The 20,984-nt window shown below is 39.9% G+C and overlaps 1 protein-coding gene and 1 non-coding gene across 2 annotated transcripts; one reads left to right on the top strand and one right to left on the bottom strand.

Moving 5' to 3' along the window:
* Nucleotides 1-766: 766 nt before the first annotated feature.
* Nucleotides 767-873, bottom strand: LOC117281114 (small nucleolar RNA R71). Its single transcript, XR_004511736.1, has one exon. It is a non-coding gene; the product is annotated as a small nucleolar RNA R71 (small nucleolar RNA).
* A 17,973-nt stretch (nt 874-18,846) lies between these two features.
* On the top strand, nt 18,847-19,677 carry LOC138909446 (uncharacterized). Its single transcript, XM_070200645.1, has 2 exons — nt 18,847-18,936; nt 19,120-19,677. The coding sequence occupies exons 1-2, from the start codon at nt 18,847-18,849 to the stop codon at nt 19,675-19,677; spliced, it is 648 nt and encodes a 215-aa protein (XP_070056746.1).
* Nucleotides 19,678-20,984: the final 1,307 nt, after the last annotated feature.

The following is a 20,984-nucleotide window of genomic DNA, read 5'->3' as shown; positions in this document are numbered from 1 at the left end:
ATTTATTTTATTTTTCTCTTTTTACGTTTGGTGTTGTTGAGTGTGCACAGGTTACAGGTTTAGATTGGTTCATGACTCAAGCCTCTGCGAAAGAAGTGCTACCATACGAGCTAGAAATTGAAAAACAACTGCGACAGCTGAGGAAGGAAAGAAATCTCACTGAGACATCAAAAAAGGTTGGGCAATCCTTAACCAAAGAACTTATGGCTGGAAACGATGATGATAATGTAGCTTTGGCTGCGAGAGAAGAAGCCCAACGAAGAGAACAAGCTGCACGGGATGCTGAGGAAGCATCTATTAGAGATGCACAGATTGTCTATGAAGAAAAGAGGGGTCGAAGAATTGCTCAAAACCAAACTTTGGATGCAGGCCTGTTCAGAAATATAGCTCCCATGCCTGGGAGATCACTAGGCGATTATGCTAGATTAGTCTACAATTAAGGATTATCAGGTGTGAGACCACCTCCAATTGCACCTAACAATTTTGAGTTGAAGCAAGGGCTGCTTCAAACCCTTCAGAAATTATGTGTCTTCAGAGGGAAGCCAAATGAAGATCCAAATACACATCTAATGGACTTCGAGAGATTATGAATACCTTTCAATACAATGATGTGTCACAAGGTGCAGTGCACTTAAGGGCATTCCCCTTCACACTCAAAGATTATGCAAAATAGTGTCTTCGAAGCTTGCCCACTGAATCGATTAGAACATGGGAGGAGATGACCAAAAAATTTCTTGATAAATATTTCTCCTCAGCTAAGACGGGCAAGTTTAGAAGAGAAATCCATAACTTCTTCCAGAAAGATACGGAAACTATTTTTGAAGCACGGTAGAGGTTTAAGGAGATTGTTCGAAAGTGTCAACATAGTGGAATTGAACTCTGGATGCAACTCCAGGACTTTTGGGATGGATTGACACCGGCCTTGTGTAGAACATTGAGCAATGCAGTTGGAGGCCCATTGATGGAGAAGACTCCAGAGGAGATAGTTACAATTCTTGATGAGTTATCTGAAGATGCTAATCAGTGACCCTCTAAGAGTGCTGAAAGAATAAGATCAACTAGTGTTCACCAAGTTGATGCTAATACATCTGTGCAGGTACAACTTGATGTTATGGACAAAGAAATAAGACAACTGACCTTAGCCTCGATACAAAGTGAGCCTCATGCATCTTGTGATATATGTGGAAGAGGACACCCTACTCATGAGTGTCAAGCCTCAACTGAGGAAGTGAATGCTGTGGGAAATTACAATTTCAATGTAATGGGTTAGAGGCACTTCGATTTTTCATGGAGTTCACCTGGGGGTACCGCGAATGCATGGCAACAATATAACTCTAGACCCCAGGGGCAAGGAGATCCATCTTACCAATATCAGTAGAGGCAGCAATTTCAGCCTCAACAACCCACTCATCCCGGTCTAGAAGATCTAATGAAGGACTTCATTATTAAGACAGATGAGAGGTTGGACGCCTATGGAGCGGCTATCAAAGAATTGAGCAAATCTTTGCAAAACCTAGAGAGACAAGTGGGACAGATTGCAACAATATTATCTAAGAGGGCTCCAGGAACTCTCCCCATTGATGCTGAGAGAAATCCCAAGGAAACAATGAATGTTGTAACTCTGAGAAATGGGCAAGTATTGAAAGATCCCACCCCGATCCAAAAAGATGTGATACTCGGAAAAGAAAGTGGGAAGCAGTTGAAGAGTGATGTTGATAAAAAGAAGAAAGGCCAGATAAAAACTGATAAAAAGAAGAAGGAAGAAAATTTGAGAAGGGAGGAACATGATAAGAGCGAGCATATGCCTGCTTTACCTTTCCCTCAAACGCTATATATTGCAAATCTGGACAAGCAGTTTGGGAGATTTTTGATGTGCTGAAATAGGTTCATGTAAGCTTACCATTCATAGAAGCGCTCTCACAAATGCCTGCTTATGCCAAATTCTTGAAGGAAATCTTGACAAAGAAGAGGAATATAGAAGAGACCTCAGTGGTCAAGCTCACAGAGCATTGTAGTGCGATCTTACAAAATAAACTCCTACAAAAGTGCTGAGATCCAGGGAGTTTTACTATACCTTGTTCCGTAGGAACTATTCATTTTGATAAATCATTATGTGATTCTCGTGCCTCAATTAATTTAATATCTCTATCTATTTACATAAAATTAGAGATGGAGATTGGATAGATAAGGTTTGTGCCAATATCTTTGCAGCTGGCAGACCAAACGACTTTAATACCCGAGGGGATAGTGGAAGATGTGCTAGTTCGGGTGGATAAGTTTGTATTTCCTGTGGATTTTATAGTGGTGAATATGGAGGAGAACAAGGGGATCCCTCTCATCCTAGGAAGACCATTCTTAGCGATGGGCAGATCAATACTGGATATACACGAGAGAAAACTCATGCTTAGAGTGGGTGAGGAGACCGTGACTTTCAAGATGGATGGAGAAAAGGGGGCACAAAAGGAAAAACCTGCTGCGAGTGTTGAGTGGAAAGTGAAGGGCTCAAAAGAGAAAGCTGCAATGAGTGAGAAAGATAAGTGTGGGGTGTACCCCAAGAAGGTTGAGAAGAAGCTGTCTGCATGGATGTGCGCATTAGTTCGAAGGCGAGGAATGAAGCCCGACTTCGACTGAGACCCCGACTAGATATTTAGGGAAGATTCCTTTACCTTACGCTTTTTAATTGTGTGTCATTGGGACATGCCACAACTTAAAGTGTGGGGTGGGGGATATGTTGTATGTATATATGTATATTAGTTTTAGTTTTTGTTAGTTGTAGTAGTTAGAGATAGAAAATAATTGAAAGAAATATAAAAAAAATGAAATAAAATTGATTTTCCCGACGATCGATATCATTCGACGGGTTTCTTGAGGGATTAAAGTTGTAAGAAAAAGACAATTTTTTTCTTCTTTTGTTAGGTAGTGTATTAATTCCCCTTGGTGTTTCTTTGTGCCGCGGTTATTTTCCAAGGGTTTTTATTTGAACCGGGTGTAGTAGTTTTTATTTTTTTTAGGAGTAGGAAACCCTGTGCTATGATTTGAATTGAAGACAATGTCTCTTAACTCTATTATACCTTGAGAATAGTGAGTGCTTTAGTTATGACGCTTAGGCTCAATTTTTGACTCTTGTACAAGTACCTTAAATTGTATGATCTTAACTTTGCTTAACTGCTTTGACTAGAGTGTCTTGATAGTCCAATCTTGAGTGAGTTATGTGCCATGTGGTTGTGAGGTTTTGTGTTATTCTGTGCATTGAATTTGATGTCTAGAACTTGCACTGTGTGTTTGCAAAGCAAAATAGTAGTTTTATTCAGTCTTGGAAGTGATAGAGGCATTTCTTTGTTGATCCAAATATATGCTTTTACCCACCTAATTCTTATGTATCGTAGTTAACCCCTTTGAGCCTGTAATCCTGTTTCTTTGGCAACCACATTACAAGATTTACCTATTTATTTGAATTGACCATCTATTTGAACCTTGTACCTCTCGTGAGCACTTAAATTTGTTATGAACTTTGTAAAAGTTAAAGTGTGGGGTGGTTGGTTTAGCTTTTGAGTGGAACTATTGAACTAAGAAGAAAGGTGCACTGCTTTGAAAAAGAAGGAGCCACTTGAATGTGAAGGTGGAGTTTTGGTTTGACATAAGTGTGGGGCTTTGAACAATGAAATGTATGTATTAAAGTGCTTAGGGAGGTGTACTCACTCTTATATCTAAATGTATCCTACCCATCCCACAGCCTACATTACAACCAATTAAAGGCATACTTGGTCCTTGACTGAATGCGCTCAATTAGTAGAGTAGTACACTACAGGCAAGCCTATGGTACGTCTTTTGTGGCATATGAATGTTACTTCCGAGAGTGAATTCATTCTATCTTGAGTTCCTAATTGTTTTTAAATTTTATTGTGTGTGAAACTACTCTCTATTGTTGTGTGAGGGAACTTAATTAATGAAGGAAAGGTAATGTCGTTGACCTCTATGTTAGAGTAAGTGTGCGGGTTATAAATAATGCATGGTGCTTTTGAGTCAAATCTTGAGGCTAGGATGTTACGGTATTGTACTTAATCTGTTTTAAATATTCTTGGTGTGATGAGTTATGAGAGTTGTTTAAAAAGGTCGTGTCTATATAAAGTGTAGTTTGATTTCTCGAGGACGAGCAATGGTTTAAGTGTGGGGTGTTGATGGTAGGCTATATCTCGTATTTTAGTCGCTTATTGCACTCTAATTCACTGCACTTTACTTGTTTTGAGCTTTAATTGATAGTGTTTTGCACTTATTGTATGTTTTATGCCTTGTAGGAGTGACTCTGAGTGATGTAGATGTTGCAGATCTAATTCGAGCTATTTGGAGCTTTGAAATCTGAGTAAAAGCCCAAGGGATTAAACCGGGATCGTGTTTGGGTGTCGAGGACCAAGTCTGGATGTCAAAAATCGAGATTCAATCCGTACTCTGAGAAAAGTCCACAACCGCGACGATTGGCATGCCGCGGCTGTACAATTTCCTGCTGCCTGTTAGAACTAGCTCTCTGGATTTCCCCACTAATGGCCCACATGGCGCGTCGCCCCATGCGGCACGCCTGTGCAATTTTTACAAAGTACTTTTCCTATTTTGGCAAGGAGAAGGTGATTTCATCTGGGGCCGACCCTATTTGGTATAAATACATGGAAAAATATTATTTTCTGGACTTTTGACACATATTCGACTGAAGGATGCTAAGGAGGAGTTGGAAGAACACGAGCACAAGGATTGCATCATTCCTTCCTCACTTAACACCCGAGTTTGGATTGAATTTATGTTTTCCTATACTTTAATTTTATTTGTGATGAATTGCTCCATATCTATGGAGTAGTTCTCTTTAGGGTTTGATGGATTTAGTGTATTGATGATTGTTTATGTATTATGACTCTAATTTTATGTATTGAAGTATTTTTGGATGATTTAATTGTTGAATCTATATATTCATTAGTTCATTTAATCGAGAGAGGCATAACTTGTGATATCCTTACATTATATTATTGGTCTGAGTTCTTTAATTCTTGTTAGTAACCGAGAGAGACCAGTTTAATCATTGATTATACCTAGTTAGGAGGATAATGGAAAGAGGTTCTCCTAAAGACCAATACACTGCACATTCTTACATATCTTCACGTGCTTAAATTGGTTCATCTTGTGAGGTTAAGCCTTAATCGAGAGAGGAGTTTTTGCTGAACGTTGGAACTGATAATTGAATGAATTTGAGAGACTCACTTAAACATTAAAAGTGAATCATCTAGAGTTAGATCCCAAACAATTATATTGCACCTATCCTACCAACCCCTATTTCCTCCCACTGATAACTTACTTGCTTATCTTTGTTTCAATTGTCATTAGTCAGTAGCTCTAGACTCTAAGTTAATTTTAGTTAGAAATCATATAAATCTCAATTATTGATCATCTTGGATAGCGATCAAGCTAGAAACTACTAGAATACTGTTTAAATCCAATCTGTGTGGATACGATATTATATTATACTATATTTGAGTAGCGAGCATAATTTAAGTGTGTGTTTCGAGCTCGTCAAGCTACGTGTTATAGGTGGTGTGTATGTGTGGGGTTGAGCTCATGTGCGTGCATGCATGGTGGTATTTTTCATGCTCGAGGTAGTATTTAGGCTATAATATGCTTAGATCGATTGTTAAGTTTTATGTTATGGTGATTCTTATATTTGTACCTCTATTGTGAGCTATTTGAGCTATGTTTGACTTTACATAGAGGTTAATCTCCTGATTGAACTTGATAATTGCATCTTTTGTGATGTATTTGCCTTATTTGAGCTATGATAACACACTTTGCACATGCATACAATATGATAACACACTTTACATAGGAGTATGAAATTTGATGTTCTTTTATCAAGTATATGTATCCTTGTATATTTGCTTTCTGTTGGATGAGGATTGGACTGGTAGTCGGTGACCACATCGGGCGGATTGTGATATTGAGCCTATGACCACGCTGGGTGGATTGTGATATTGAGTATGTGACCACGCTTATGTTATTGAGCTTGTGACCACGCCAGACAGATTATGATATTAGAACGTGAGTTATCTGTGCAACACGTGAGCCATCCGTGTGGTTTATATTATTAGCACGTGAGTTATCCATGCAACACGTGAGTTGTTCGTGTAACATTTGGATATGGATCCATCCCCCTAGGGTCACCCTCTCATGTTCCTTCTTGATGGTGTACATGCGGATTGTGAAAAAGCGACGACTTTCTAATTGATGTGGGCTTTGGGAAGGTTGATCAGTGATTTGGTTTGGTTATTGAGATTTTGATGTGGGCCTCAGAGCCGTATTGTGATTTCTATTTGGATCGAGTTGCACGCCGCAATGGATTGATAGTTGTTTATTATAATTCATCTTTACTTGCAACTTCCTTGGATGTTTACCTGATTTATTTGCGTATCTTTCTTATATGCTGGATTGTTGACTGAGCAGAGTACTTTAAGAATATTGTATGCACCAAGGTGGTTTTATTTGTAATTTCATGATTTGATCATATTACTATTCTGTACTTGTTGGAATTTATGAATTGTACAGGTGATTGGCGAGTATCATATATAATTTTTGCTTCTATTACCTCGCCGAGGTTAGTTATGATAGTTGCTGAGTACATGGGGTCGGTTGCACTTATACTACACTTCTGCACCTTCTGTGCAGATCTTGGAGCTGAGATGTTGTGGATGACGGGAGCTGGCACTGAAAATGTACCTGCCTTTCGGATATAGCTACCACTTGTCCTTGGTAGTTTTAGATTCGAATTTATGTTTATATACATTCCAAACAGAGGTTGTATTTATTTCATATCAACTTTGTAAATCTAAGTCTTAGTGGCTCATGACTTTTACTACCAATCATTGGGTTATTGTATGGGAATTCAACTATATTTACTTGTTGATTTCTTACTTATGTACATTAGAACTGTGTAACTATTGTTTGGCTTACCTAGCGGGTTGGGTTAAGTGCTATCACGACTAGGTGAAGTTTAGGTTGTGACAAGTTGGTATAAGAGCTCTAGGTTTATAGGTTTTACGAGTCATGATCAAGTATCTAGTAGAGTCTTGTGGATCTGTATGATGACATCCATACATATCTTCGAGAGGCTACAACACATGTAGGAAATTTCCCGTCTTTCCTTCTTTATTGTGCAACATTGATTAAGTGTCATCACTTATTGGCTAAACCATGCATCTGAAAGATGGTGAAATCCACTACATTGGACTAAACTAGTCCCAAATTGCACAAAATCTCATGACAACGGTCCAAGAAGTCATGAGCATCCTCTAAAGACGCACCGCTGAAGTGAGGAGGAGACAACGTCACCTGTCCATCCTCTTTAGCTCATCAGCTGACAGAACGGGCCTAACCTCAGGCTGTGCGGCTGTCAGGACCCAACTGGAGGGTCATGACTAGCACCCGGGCCATACTTGCCGAGCACCAACGTACATTTTATCTAACCTTCCTTATTATCTTTAAGGGCCGACAAGACCAATATAAATGAAAGACATGGATCATGAACATCCAACAATGAAAGATAATGTCATGAACATACGTAACATGGGACGACAAGACTGTCAAGAAACTATATATAAGGTACGAGCTACCATGGTGCCATGAAAGACTATACAACAAAAATCAGCCGACAAGGCATTCCAAACCATACATAAGTCGACACCTGTCTATGAGCCTCTAAAAGAACATAAGTGCTACAACATTGCCGGAACAGGGCCCCGACATACCCATAATGTCTATAACAAAAATGCATACCAAGACCACGGCAAGTCCGGAGAAAGGATCTTGCCAATAACGCTGAACCGGATAGCCTACTGTGATGGGGGAGCTGCGTCTACCCATCTATCAGGACCTGCAGCACGACATGCAGCGTCCACAAATAAAAAGGACGTCAGTACGAATAAAGTACTGAGTATGTAAGGCAGAATAGCATAAGTAAGAACAATAATGTAAACAGTGATAGGGAATATACAACCTGTGACATCTGGGTACCTCTGAGGGCTACTGACATGAAATACATGATACATACATATATATATACATAAACGTTTAAAACATATGCCTTTGTGGGCATCATCATCATCATATCGTACCCGGCCATAATAGGCTCGGTAAAATGTACCCGGCCATCATAGGGCTCGGTAGAATCGTACCCGGCCACGTGGAGCTCGGTAAAACCCAACTGATCAGTGGTTGCACAATAGGTGCCATACCCGGCCAACTATAGCGTGGCTCGGTAGAGTAAAATAGATACATATATATGATGCATGCTGGACTCATTGGAATCACATTTTGAACCTTTCGGAGTGACGTAAGGTCGGTATCCTTCGTACACGTTATTAGGATTAACTCTTCATCAAGAAACTTATAAGAATCAGGAACTACCAACAACATTGATAATATAAGAATAAGAGAAGTAACATCAATACCAATCGTTTCATAAGAAGGGCAGCAATGTAAGTACTGCTAGCTTCTAAGAGTAGAGTATCTTTGGGAGCTCGTTCATTACATTATGTACAATCGGAGTCATGCAAAAGAATGAAGGGGATAGCCTCACATACCTTGTATATACTGCCCAACCTCAAGCTATGCAAATGTCACGACTCCTTAGTCTACAATAAAAGAAATGACACTATCATTATCGTTTAAGCGTCGTAACTATTATGTATCGACCGCAACCTATTTTACGATGAAACGGACAGCACCTCCCCTATTTATATGACTTCACACAAGTCAATACAATCACCAAACAGCCCAAACAACATCATTAATAATCATATTGAGCCTCCAAAACAGTCCACCAACTAACAACATTACTACCAAGCCTTTCGATATATATTTCACAAGTTCTAGCATCAACGACTTAGCCACAACTTGGATAATCTTAAATATATATAGAGTAAGAGGTTCATTACCTTTAAACAGAAAGAACAACTCCAATTTGACCTTAATTTTCCTCGAAATATCCCTTCAATTCTGCCACAAGAACAAGGAAGCGAAACTAGCAATTAATTCGGGTTTTTCGGCACTAGAATTACTTTAGAAGACTTGAAATCACCTAGGGTTGATATTAAAAACTTGAAGGTGTATTTACAGAACATAAAGCACTTAAAACAACCTCCCACACGAGCTGGAACAACACAAAAATCAGCAACAACAAGAAAAACAAGAAACTTACTAGCACCACGGGATTCCCGACATTTGATTTGTGTTGTTTGCCCTTTGTTTGGGTCTTGGATCATGAGAGAACCTTGAGAGAATGTTTTTAGGGTTATAAGGTCTGAATATACTGAAAAATAATGACTTAAAACGGGGTTGAGTTATCTTATATATGTCCAAATGTCTTAAACCGCCTTTGTGGGCCCCATAGAGAGCAGCTTGGCGCACTCTCGCGAAAATGCGAATATCTCTCTATTCCGAGATCGTATCGACGAACGGTTTAATGCGTTGGAAACTAGACTCATAGATCTTCAATTTGATAGGTAGATCACCCCATAATTCCAAGCACATTGGGAGTAAAATGCAGTAACATTTGACCTAAAGTTTAAGTAAAATTATAAACCTAAGTTGCGACAACTTTTATCGACTTTTATTTCATAACTCGCTTGACTTCAAGACTTATGATGCGGATATTATATGATTCAAATACATTAAAACAAGACCTCTTGGGACAGTTAATCACCTCTAGTGTTATCCGAAAATACGGGTTACAACATCCTTGATTAGCTTAACTTCAAATACTTGTTAACCACTCTTATACACCCTTGTATCGTTTAAGACCAATAGGATTAACTTATTATCATCTCAAAGATAATCTCTTCTTGGATTTACGTCGACTACCTTACGGCGTGATCTATGATATGCGAATTTGGGTTGTAACATCCTCTCCCCCTTAGGAACATTCGTCCTCGAATGTAAGGGTTTATGGGGTGTCTAACTCATCGTGGATTCCGACGGAGATTTCCGGCTGAGTTTCCCTTATAAAATGGACACTAGCCAAACTTGCAAGCAGTTAAACCCAACCTATGGCCATACAAGACTATACAAAGCATTATGGATATGTACATTATCTGCATATCACCATTTTGTATTTAAAAAAAGAGTATTCACAAGCTATTGCTTACCTCATAGAGCCGTTTCACCTTATAATGCGTCCTTCTTTCCCCCGGTATCCTCGTTATTTTCACTCTAGAATAGGTAAGGGTATTTAGACTTCATCTCCTCTTCTGCTTCCCATGTCATTTCTTCTATATTCTTGTTCCTCCATAATACTTTCATGGAAGCTACATCCTTTGTTCTCAGCTTGCGGACTTGTCGATCTAATATAGCCACTGGCAGTTCATCATATGATAGATCCTTTGTAACTTGTACATCTTTGATAGGGACGACCCGAGAAGGGTCTCCAATATATTTCCTCAACATAGATACATGGAATACCGGGTGGACAAATTCCAATTCAGATGGCAATTCTAACTCGTAAGCAACCTGTCCAATTCGTCGAAGAATTTTGTACGGCCCAATATACCGTGGACTCAACTTACCCTTCTTCCCAAAACGCATAACACCCTTCATCGGCGAGATCTTCAGGAAAACCCAATCACCAACCTCAAATTCCAGATCACGACGTCGGACATCGGAATAAGATTTTTGCCTGCTTTGTGCCGTCCTCAGCCGCTCTTGTATCAGTTTCACCTTCTCAATGGCTTGGTAAATCAAATCTGGCCCATATAATTCTGTCTCACCGACTTCGAACCATCCAACTGGTGATCTACATCTCCTCCCGTACAGTGCCTCATACGGGGCCATTTTAATACTGGAATGGTAGCTATTATTGTAGGCAAATTCTATAAGTGCCAGATGGTCATCCCAATTCCCCTTAAAATCTAGAACACATGCTCGTAGCATATCTTCCAGCGTCTGGATGGTACGTTCAGCCTGTCCGTCAGTCTGCGGATGGAATGCAGTGCTGAGATTTACTTGTGTGCCTAAACCCTTCTGAAAAGACCTCCAAAAGTTAGCCGTAAATTGAGCTCCTCGGTCTGATATAATAGATACCGGCACACCATGAAGCCTAACAATCTCCTTGATATACAACTTCGCATAATCTTCAGCCGTGTAAGTTGTCTTAACTGGTAGAAAATGGGCAGATTTTGTAAGTCGATCAACTATCACCCAAATGGAGTCAAACTTATGATAAGAGCGAGGTAATCCAATAATGAAGTCCATATTAATCACCTCCCATTTCCAGGTCGGAATCTCTATATTCTGAATCAATCCACTGGGTTTCTGATGCTCGATCTTTACTTGTTGACAATTAGGACACTGGGCTACAAATTCTGCAATAGACTTCTTCATGTTGTCCCACCAATACTGCTCCTTAACGTCATGATACATCTTTGTCGAGCCAGGATGGATAGAATATCGGGACTGATGAATCTCAATCATAATCTTCTCTCGCAACCCTGCCACACTAGGCACACATAATCGGCCCTGGTATCTCAGTGTCCCATCTCCTCCGATCTTGAAAGTTGTAATCTTACACTGCTGAATTCCCTCTCTCAATCTTACTAAGGTAGGATCTTCATATTGCCGTTCTTTTACCTCGGCTACCAAAGATGATTCTGCTGTATTCTGTACAGTAACACCTCCGTCATCAGAGTCCAACAATCTGATTCTCATATTGGCCAGCTGGTGAAGCTCTTTGGTCAACCCTTGTCTACCTGCCTCAATATGTATTAAGCTTCCCATTGACTTACGGCTGAGAGCGTCTGCCACAACATTGGCTTTACCAGGATGGTACAATATCTCGACGTCATAGTCTTTCAGTAATTCAAGCCACCTACGCTGCCTCAAATTCAACTCCTTCTGCTTGAAGATGTATTGTAAACTTTTGTGATCTGTGTAGATGTCAACATGGACGCCGTATAAGTAGTGCCGCCATATCTTCAAAGCATATATTACTGCAGCCAATTCCAAATCATGAGTCGGGTAATTCTTTTCATGCTTCTTCAATTGTCGTGATGCATAAGCAATCACCTTCCCACGTTGCATCAATACGCACCCCAAACCTATACCTGAGGCATCACAATATACCACATAACCTTCTGTTCCTTCTGGGAGAGTGAGCACTGGCGCAGATGTCAATCGATTCTTTAGCTCCTGAAAACTATGTTCACAAAAATCAGACCACTGGAACTTGGTAGCTTTCTGTGTTAACTTAGTCAATGGTGCTGATATAGAGGAAAACCCTTCTACAAACCGCCTATAATACCCTGCTAGCCCCAGGAAGCTGCGGACTTCTGATGGTGTTGTAGGTCTCGGCCAATTCTTCACTGCATCGATCTTCTGAGTGTCGACACTAATACCCTCATCAGATATCACATGGCCAAGGAATGCTACTGAGTTCAGCCAGAATTCACATTTAGAGAGCTTAGCATATAACTTATGATCCTGAAGGGTCTGTAATACTATCCGCAAGTGGCCCGCATGTTCCGCCTCCGAACGAGAATACACCAGAATGTCATCAATGAATACGATCACGAACACATCAAGATAGGGCCTGAATACACTATTCATGAGATCCATAAAAGCTGCTGGGGCATTTGTTAGCCCGAACGACATCACCAAGAACTCAAAATGCCCATATCTTGTCCGGAAGGCCGTCTTTGGAATATCCTTCTCCTTAACCCTCACCTGATGATACCCTGAACGCAAGTCAATCTTGGAGAAATACTTGGCACCCTGGAGTTGGTCAAACAGGTCATCAATTCTTGGAAGTGGATACTTGTTCTTTATTGTAAACTTATTCAACTGTCGAGGTAGGCCAAAGAAAAGGTGGGGAGAGGTGATTAGGCAAGACATGGCACAACTTCAACTGACCGAGGACATGACCCTTGATAGAAAGGTATGGAGGTCGAGGATTAGGGTAGTAGAGTACGTAGTCTAGAGTGTTCATAATAGTAGTATTGACATGCAGTCTCACTTTCTGTTGGTAGTAAGTTTTTATGACTAACCATTGTTTCTTTCATTGTTGATCACCTTACTATCTAGTTGTTTTTATTCTACTTTTATATGGCTGCTTGGTACTGTCCCTTCTTGTCTATATTTTTATTAATGTGGTGCTTATGCTTTCCTAAACCGAGAGTCTATTGGAAACAACTTCTCTATCCTCACAAGGTAGGGGTAAGGTATGCGTACACACTACCCTCCCTAGACACCACGGTGTGGGATATTACCGGGTATGTTATTGTTGTTGTTGTTGATCATTCATAATCTAGTTTGAATTTCTAAATTATATACCTATAAGGTAAGGAACTAAATATAATGTATATCGACATACTGGAGCAATGAAGAATGAAAGTCGGTTTGTATTTTGCGCTATTATAAAGTTTAATTTTTTTTCTTCTGTTTCTACCTTTTAATCTTTTAAAATATATTCACTCAACAATTATACCCTTGTTTAGCCACATGATTTCTCTACTTTGTGAAACACATAAATCACTCATTAAAATAAATAGAAGCATGAAATTTGAAAATAACGTTTATGTGTAATAATTTATCTAGTGAATTCGAGTTCAGTAATTAGCATATATAACTCGGGCCATGAAATTACAAAACAACACTAGTAGTAGTAGTACACAAATCACTTTTATGAACCTGTAGCCATGAATCAGTTTCTCAATATTGAGTGTATGGATTGGTTAATTTTTATGATCAACTTGTTATAGAGAGTCTTTGAATCGTTTTCTAGTAGTTTTTGAGAGCAAATGGATGGGATTATTTGGAGTTTAAGATTGCTTGGTGTTGAGGAGCTCAGCCATAGCATAAGAGAGAAAAGAGTCGGTTGAGAAGAAACTCCATTTCTGTATATTAGAAATGCCAACTGTATATTGGAAGTGTATTGTACACGTCTAACTACTTCCACTATTTATAACAAACAATCAACTAACTAACTATCTGAACTAACACTACTAATTATATTGTATTAATTTAACTACTAGATCCCACATCTATTCTTTCTACACTCCCCCTCAAGTTGAAGGATGAAAACAAGTTTTCATTCCCAGCTTGCTTACTAAGTAGTCGTGTTGTGGACTGCATAGACTCTTGGTGAAAATGTTTGCTAGTTGTTCCCTTGTGCCAATATGCTGAGTCTTGATCATTCCCTCTTGAATTTTTTCTCTTACAAAGTGGCAATCAATGTTTATATGCTTAGTTCTCTCATAAAATATAAGATGAGCTGCAATTTGAATTGCAACTTTACTATCACAGTAAAGTTGAACTGGAAGATCAACTGCAGTTTCTAGCTCCTAAAACAAGCCAACTAACCATTTGATCTCTGCAACAGTAGTGGCCATGCTTCTGAATTATGACTCAGCTGAACTTCTTGATACTGTTCCTTGCTTTTTGGATTTCCAGGAAATCAAAGCATCACCAAACTTCACAGCATACCCGGTAACTGACTTTCTTGTTTCCAAACATGCAACCCAGTCTAAGTCACAAAATGCAACCAACTTCTGAGTACCACTTGCTGGTAAGAACAGCCCAAGGCCATGATTTCCTTTTATATATTTGATTACTCTCATAGCAGCTTCTAGATGTAATTGCTTAGGAGCATGCATGAATTGACTTATAACATGTACCACAAAGGCTATGTTAGGTCTCATCATAGTCAAATACAATAATCTTCCCACTATTCTTTGATAAACACTTCTGTCTTCAAGTAGTCTGTCATTAGACAACCTCTGCTTGTTGAACACCTTGTCAAATTCTACAGAGGTAAGTTTGTAATTAAACTCTAGTAGAGTAAGCACTGGCTTTCCTCCTAATAGGCCAGTTTCAGATAACAACTCAAGGGCATACTTTCTTTACAACATATGAATGCCTTTCTCTGATCTTGAAAACTCTATGTCAAGAAAGTACTTCAGCTCCCCTAAGTCTTTCATCTTAAACTTGTTCTGCAGATCTTTCTAGCCTTCTAAATCAGATTTAAGTTATTACCAGTAACTAACAGATCATCTACATAGACAAGCATAATCACCAAATCTGCTCCCTTCCTGTGTGTGAACAAGGAATAGTCATAGTGTGACTGTACAAATCCTAGATCCGTCAATGCTTCTGTCAATTTCAAGTTCCATTGTCTAAGGGCTTGTTTAAGCCCATACAAGGACTTATTCAACTTGCACACCTTCTGATACTCCCCTGGCTTGAAAAGCCATAAGGAATTTGCATATAAACTTCTTCACATAAATATCCCTGAAGAAATGCATTATCAACATCCATTTGGAAAACAAACCAGTGTGAAGCAGCAACAAGAGCCACTACAGATCTCACTGTAACCATCTTAGCTACATGAGAGAAGGTTTCAGTATAATTCAAACCTTCTTGTTGGGTGTAGCCCTTGGCTACAAGCCTTGCTTTATACCTTTCCACCTCTCATGTGGATTTATTCTTGACTTGAACACCCATTTGCATCTTATAGGAACCTTGTCTGGAGGGAGGTTTACAATTGTCCAAGTATTATTGCTCTCAAGAGCTGAGATCTCAGTTTTCATAGCAGCCACCCACAGTGGATTGGCATTAGCTTCTACATAAGTTTTGGGATCCACAATTGTTGAATAAGCAGCTAATGAAGAGCTGTGGACAGGAGTAAGATGATCATACACCACATAGTTAGATAGTGGATATGAACAAGAAGTTTCTATTGAACAACATAATCTCCCATCCAAATAGGTGGTCTAGATTCCCTTGAAGATCTTCTGAATTGTACTGAATGAAGAGAAAGATTATGATCTCTGGTAATAGGAGATGGTGAAGACTGTGAGATATTGTCAGTGGTTGAGTTGGATGATGAATGCAGGGGTGCAGTTATAACAGGTGGATCAGGTTCTACTAGTTGCAGTACTGGGAACATAGGTGAAGAGCCAATGCTCATATTCTTGAAGGAAAAGATGTATTATTGAAAGACAGTGTCTCTGCTTACAAAGAACTCCTTGGAGGTCAGATCATAGAGATGATTAACCCTTCTGAGTAGTTGAATATCTAAGATGAACAACTAGAATTTCTATTGGACTGAACTTGTCACCTTTATTCATAGTTGTAGCATAGCATAGACTACCAAACACCTTGAGATGCTGTAGTGAAGGAACTCTCTGAAACAACCTTTGGAAGGGTGACTGGCCTTTCAACAAGACAGTGGGCAGCCTATTAAGTAAATATACAGCAGTGGACATGCACTCTCCCCAAAATCTCAAAGGCACAAAGGCCTAAAACCTTAATGCTCTTGCCATGTCTAGAATATATCTATGTCTCTTTTCAACAACACCATTCTGTTTTGGTGTATATATACAAGAGCTTTGATGTACAATGCCATACTCTTTTAGTAAACTGTTCACTTGATCATTGAAAAATTCTGAACCATTGTCTATTCTAAGACATTTTACACCACAGGCAAACTGATTTTTGACATACATTAGGAAGTTCCTTAACACTACAATAGAATCTACTTTAGTAGGCATTAAGAAAATCTAGGTGTATCTAGAGAAATCATCTACTAGAGTCAAAAAATATCTTTTACCATCATGAGTGGGAACTCTATAAGGACCCCAAACATCAGCATGCACAATATCAAAGGGATTAACAGAACAAGTAGTACTTAGAAAAAAAGGCACTCTTGCTTGTTTAGCAATAAGGCATACAGAGCACATGTGGTTCTTCAGCTGAGTCTTACACATGCCATTTATGTTTTTCAAGACTTTTAAAGGAGCATGCCCTAATCTCCTATGCCAAAGAGATATATCATCAATCTTAGACTTATTCTTAGAACTACCTTCACTGTCACTAGTTGAACTAGAGATGATATTTACAGATGAATGATTGATTGTATTCTTATTGTCAGCTACCTGCTGTGGACTTGAGCTACCTCTATTTATCAGAATATAGAGACCATCATCTTCTCTACCAATCCATATCACCTTCCCACTTGAGAGTTCCTTAAATAAACAGAAATCAAGAAAAAATACTGCACAACACTATAACTCCTTAGTGATCTTTGACACCGACAATCAATTGTATTTTAATTCAGGTACATATAGTACTTCTCCAATTGTCTTATCCTGAAATATATGAGGCTCTCCTGTCTTATTGATAGCAACTTGTTCTCCAGTAGGTAAATGAACCTTATTTTTACTCATTTGTGACAGTTCTTTGAATTTGTGAAGTAAACTTAACTTGTGTACCATATAATTGGTTGCTCCTGTGTCTACTATCCAGTTATTGTCAACTAGACTAGACATTAGAGCAGTAGTAATACTTGTTGTCGCCATCTGAGCTGCATTAGCCATAGGCTCTCCTTCTTTTCCTTTGTTCAACATCTGCAGAATTTGATTGTACTGTTTTGGAGTAAAGAACTGAGCTGGAATTAGTGGCGTAGAGACATATGTTGCTTGCTAAGATGAGCCTTGAGTTTCAGATACCTGATTTCCTACATTACTCACATTGTTAGCATAAGTGTTGGGTGTTCCTCCTTTCTTCTTGTACTTGAAGTCTGTTGGATATCCATGTAACTTGTAGCAATTGTCCCTTGTGTGACCTTTGAGCTTACAGTAGTGTGAACAATGGTATATCAATACTAAAAGTCTCCCAATGTGAGATATGGAAATTTATTTGAACACTGTCTTGATCCTAAATTGAGGTTTGATGTTGATTAAGTCTTTCATTGATATTATGATAATCTTGTTATATTATTTGTCATTCTATTGAGAGGGTGTTTAGTTATACATACTAGTGCTATTCGACGGTACTAACGTCCCTTTTGTCGGGGGCACTGCATCTTTAAATGGATGTAGGTGGTTCCACAGTAGGAGATATTGATCAGTGATAGCAGTACACCTTCTTCCCAGCTGACTTAGTGAGCCCCACTTCATCCTGTGGTCATGAATCTTTTGTACTTTGTGTATTTTGTTTGAGGTATAGTCGGGGCCTTGTTGCCGGCATTATCATTGTACTCTTTTTTATCTATAGATGCTCCATAGACATAGTGTGGGTTGTGGATTGGTGTTGGGAAAGTCAAAATATGTTATGTTGTGGTTGTATTATTTGTCCATTTGAGACTTTAAAAATGATGAAACTATTGGTAATGAATTGGTATTGTAGACATGAATACCTTTTTGTCTAATTAATGAAAATATGTATTATCTCCATTCGTGGATGAGTTTGGGTAGAATGAAATCAAACAGGCTTGCTCGGTCGGGTTCACTCGGTTGAGCGCCGGTCGCGCTCCTCGATTTTGGGGCATGAAAAACTTGGTATTAGAGTCTAAGGTTTTAAAGTGTCCTAGGATGTCTCAGAGTCGTGTCTAGTAGAGTCCTTATTATTGGTGTGTTGTCGACCACATCTATAATTAGGATACTACATGGGCATTTAGGAATAATACCCTTCTTTCATGTTCTCGATCGTGCGATAAAGATGATAGTAAGATTGTTCCTCCTTTAACTCGTGCTTTATTTTAACTTTCAGTACATGGCACTTAAGAAGAAGGCAAAAACTGGCCAAAGAGCCAATGTCACCCCAGGAGTGAAAGTTGATCCTATAATTGATGATGCGGGTGAGCACTCGAGGAGTGAGAATATTCCTCCAGTTACTACACTGCCTGACTCTACTACAACTGATCAGACTGCACATGTCCCTACACCTACTGAGGGTGCAACGGTCCCTCCAACTGATATTCCAGTTCCACATCCAGTTCCAGCTTCCGATTCTGGTGTTTCTGATGTTGATCTTAGGGGAGCCATACAGATGTTGGCTCAAATAGTGGCATCCCAGGCCCAGAGATCAAATGTTGCACCAACTTCTTCCAGTCAACCAGGGGATTCTACTAGTGTCAGGGTGAACAGGTTTCGCCAATTGGATCCTCCAGTGTTCACGGGTACTAACCCAGAGGAAGATCCCCATGACTTCATTGATGAGATGCACAAGACTCTTCGAGTTATGCGTGCTACTGAGACAGAGGTAGTGGAATTGGCCTCCTACCGCCTGAAAGAGGTGGCATATTCTTGGTTCGAACTATAGGAGGAGTCCCGTGAAGAAAGGAGCCCTCCGGTGAGGTGGGGTGAATTTGCCGATGCCTCCATTGATCATTTCTTGCCTGCCGAGACTAAGGCATCCCGTGCTGCTGAGTTTGAGAACTTGAGGCAAGGTAGCCTGAGTGTGTGGGATTACCATATGAGATTCGTGTACCTATCTAAGTATGCTATTTACATGTTGCCCACTATGAAGGCTAGAGTGCGCCGCTTTGTGCAGGGACTTAGTCCCTTGGTTATTAATGAGGCTGCTACAACTGCCTTGAATTCTAATATGAACTATAGAAAAATGCTGGCATTCGCTCAAGCAACAGAGACTCGCAAATTGAGGAACATAATGGAGCAAGAGGGTAGTAATAAGGCCCGGTCTACGGGCAACTTTGGTGGTTCTTCTGGTGGCGGTAGGTCAGCCTTCAGAGGAGGGTCATCAGGGCCATCACAGTCCTTTGCTCAATCTTCGGCTAGTGCACCACCATCAGGGCACAGTCAGCAGAAACAATGGAGTCATTTCAGGTCCAGTCAGGGCAACAGGGGATCCAATCAATAGGGTCGTCATGGTGGTAGATTCCAGCAGCAGAGGAAGCCCCTATGTCCTAGGTGTGGAAAGATGCACATAGGAATATGCTACATGGACTTACCCATATGCTACAGATGTGGATTGAGGGGTCACATTCAGAGGGATTGTCGTTCGTTCTGCCAGGGTGCGGGTAGGGGGCCAACATAGCCAGCCAATTCTGCAGTTACTACATCTGCAGCACCTCCTCCGGCTCAAGGCACTCCAACACCCGCAGGGCGTGGTGTAGCTAGGGGTGGAGCACAGAGTTCGGGAGGATCCGATCGTTTCTATGCCATGAGGGGTCGCCATAATTCAGAGGCTTCTCTAGATGTTGTCACGGGTATATTGATTGTCCAATCGCATGATGTATATGCTCTTATTGATCCCGGTTCCACTTTGTCATATGTCACACCTTATGTTGCTATGGAATTTGGGATAGAACCAGAACAACTTTATGAGCCATTCTCTGTATCTACTCCGGTTGGTGAGTCTATTTTGGTCGCGCTGGTTTATAGGGATTGTGTTGTCACGTTGCGTGGTCGGGATACCATGGCCGATCTTATTAAATTGAGAATGGTCGATTTTGATGTGATAACGGGTATGGATTGGCTTTATTCATGTTTTGCCAAGCTTGATTGCCAAACCAAAGCTGCTAGGTTCTAATTTCCAAATGAGCTAGTTATTGAGTGGAAAGGTGATGATGTAGTGCCGAATGGTAAGTTTATTTCTTACCTTAAGGCCACAAAGATGATCAACAAGGGGTATATTTACCATTTGGTTCGGTTTACAGACACCGATGCTGAGGCACCTACACTTGAGTCTGTGCCTATAGTGAATGAATTTCCGAGAGTCTTTCCGGATGAACTCCTTGGGATCCCACCAGACAGGGAGATTGATTTTGGGGTTGATGTGATGCCAGAAACGCATACTATATCTATTCCACCCTACAGAATGGCACCGGCAGAATTGAAGGAGCTAAAGAAACAATTGAGAGATTTGTTAGAAAAAGGTTTTATTCGGCCAATTGTGTCGCCTTGGGGCGCACCGGTCCTTTTTGTAAGAAAGAAAGATGGGTCATTGAGAATGTGTATTGACTATCGGCAGCTTAATAAGGTCACAATCAAGAATAAGTACCTACTGCCAAGGATAGATAACTTGTTTGATCAATTGCAAGGTGTTAGGTACTTCTCCAAAATTAATTTAAGATCCGGATATCACCAATTGAAGATCAGGGAGAGGGATATTCTGAAAAGAACTTTTAGGACCCGGTATGGGCATTTTGAGTTTTTAGTGATGTC

This window comes from Nicotiana tomentosiformis, chromosome 1 (genome assembly GCF_000390325.3).
Source record: "Nicotiana tomentosiformis chromosome 1, ASM39032v3, whole genome shotgun sequence".
NCBI lineage: Eukaryota > Viridiplantae > Streptophyta > Magnoliopsida > Solanales > Solanaceae > Nicotiana > Nicotiana tomentosiformis.
This window is presented reverse-complemented; position numbering and strand designations above follow the sequence as displayed.

What these genes read in the sequence shown, in the direction of transcription:
- LOC138909446 (XM_070200645.1), top strand. Translation starts at nt 18,847, where the DNA reads ATGTTGGCTCAAATAGTGGCATCCCAGGCCCAGAGATCAAATGTTGCA. An exon ending in GGGATTCTACTAGTGTCAGG is followed by an intron (nt 18,937 to 19,119) that starts GTGAACAGGTTT and finishes TTCGAACTATAG; the next exon opens with GAGGAGTCCCGTGAAGAAAG.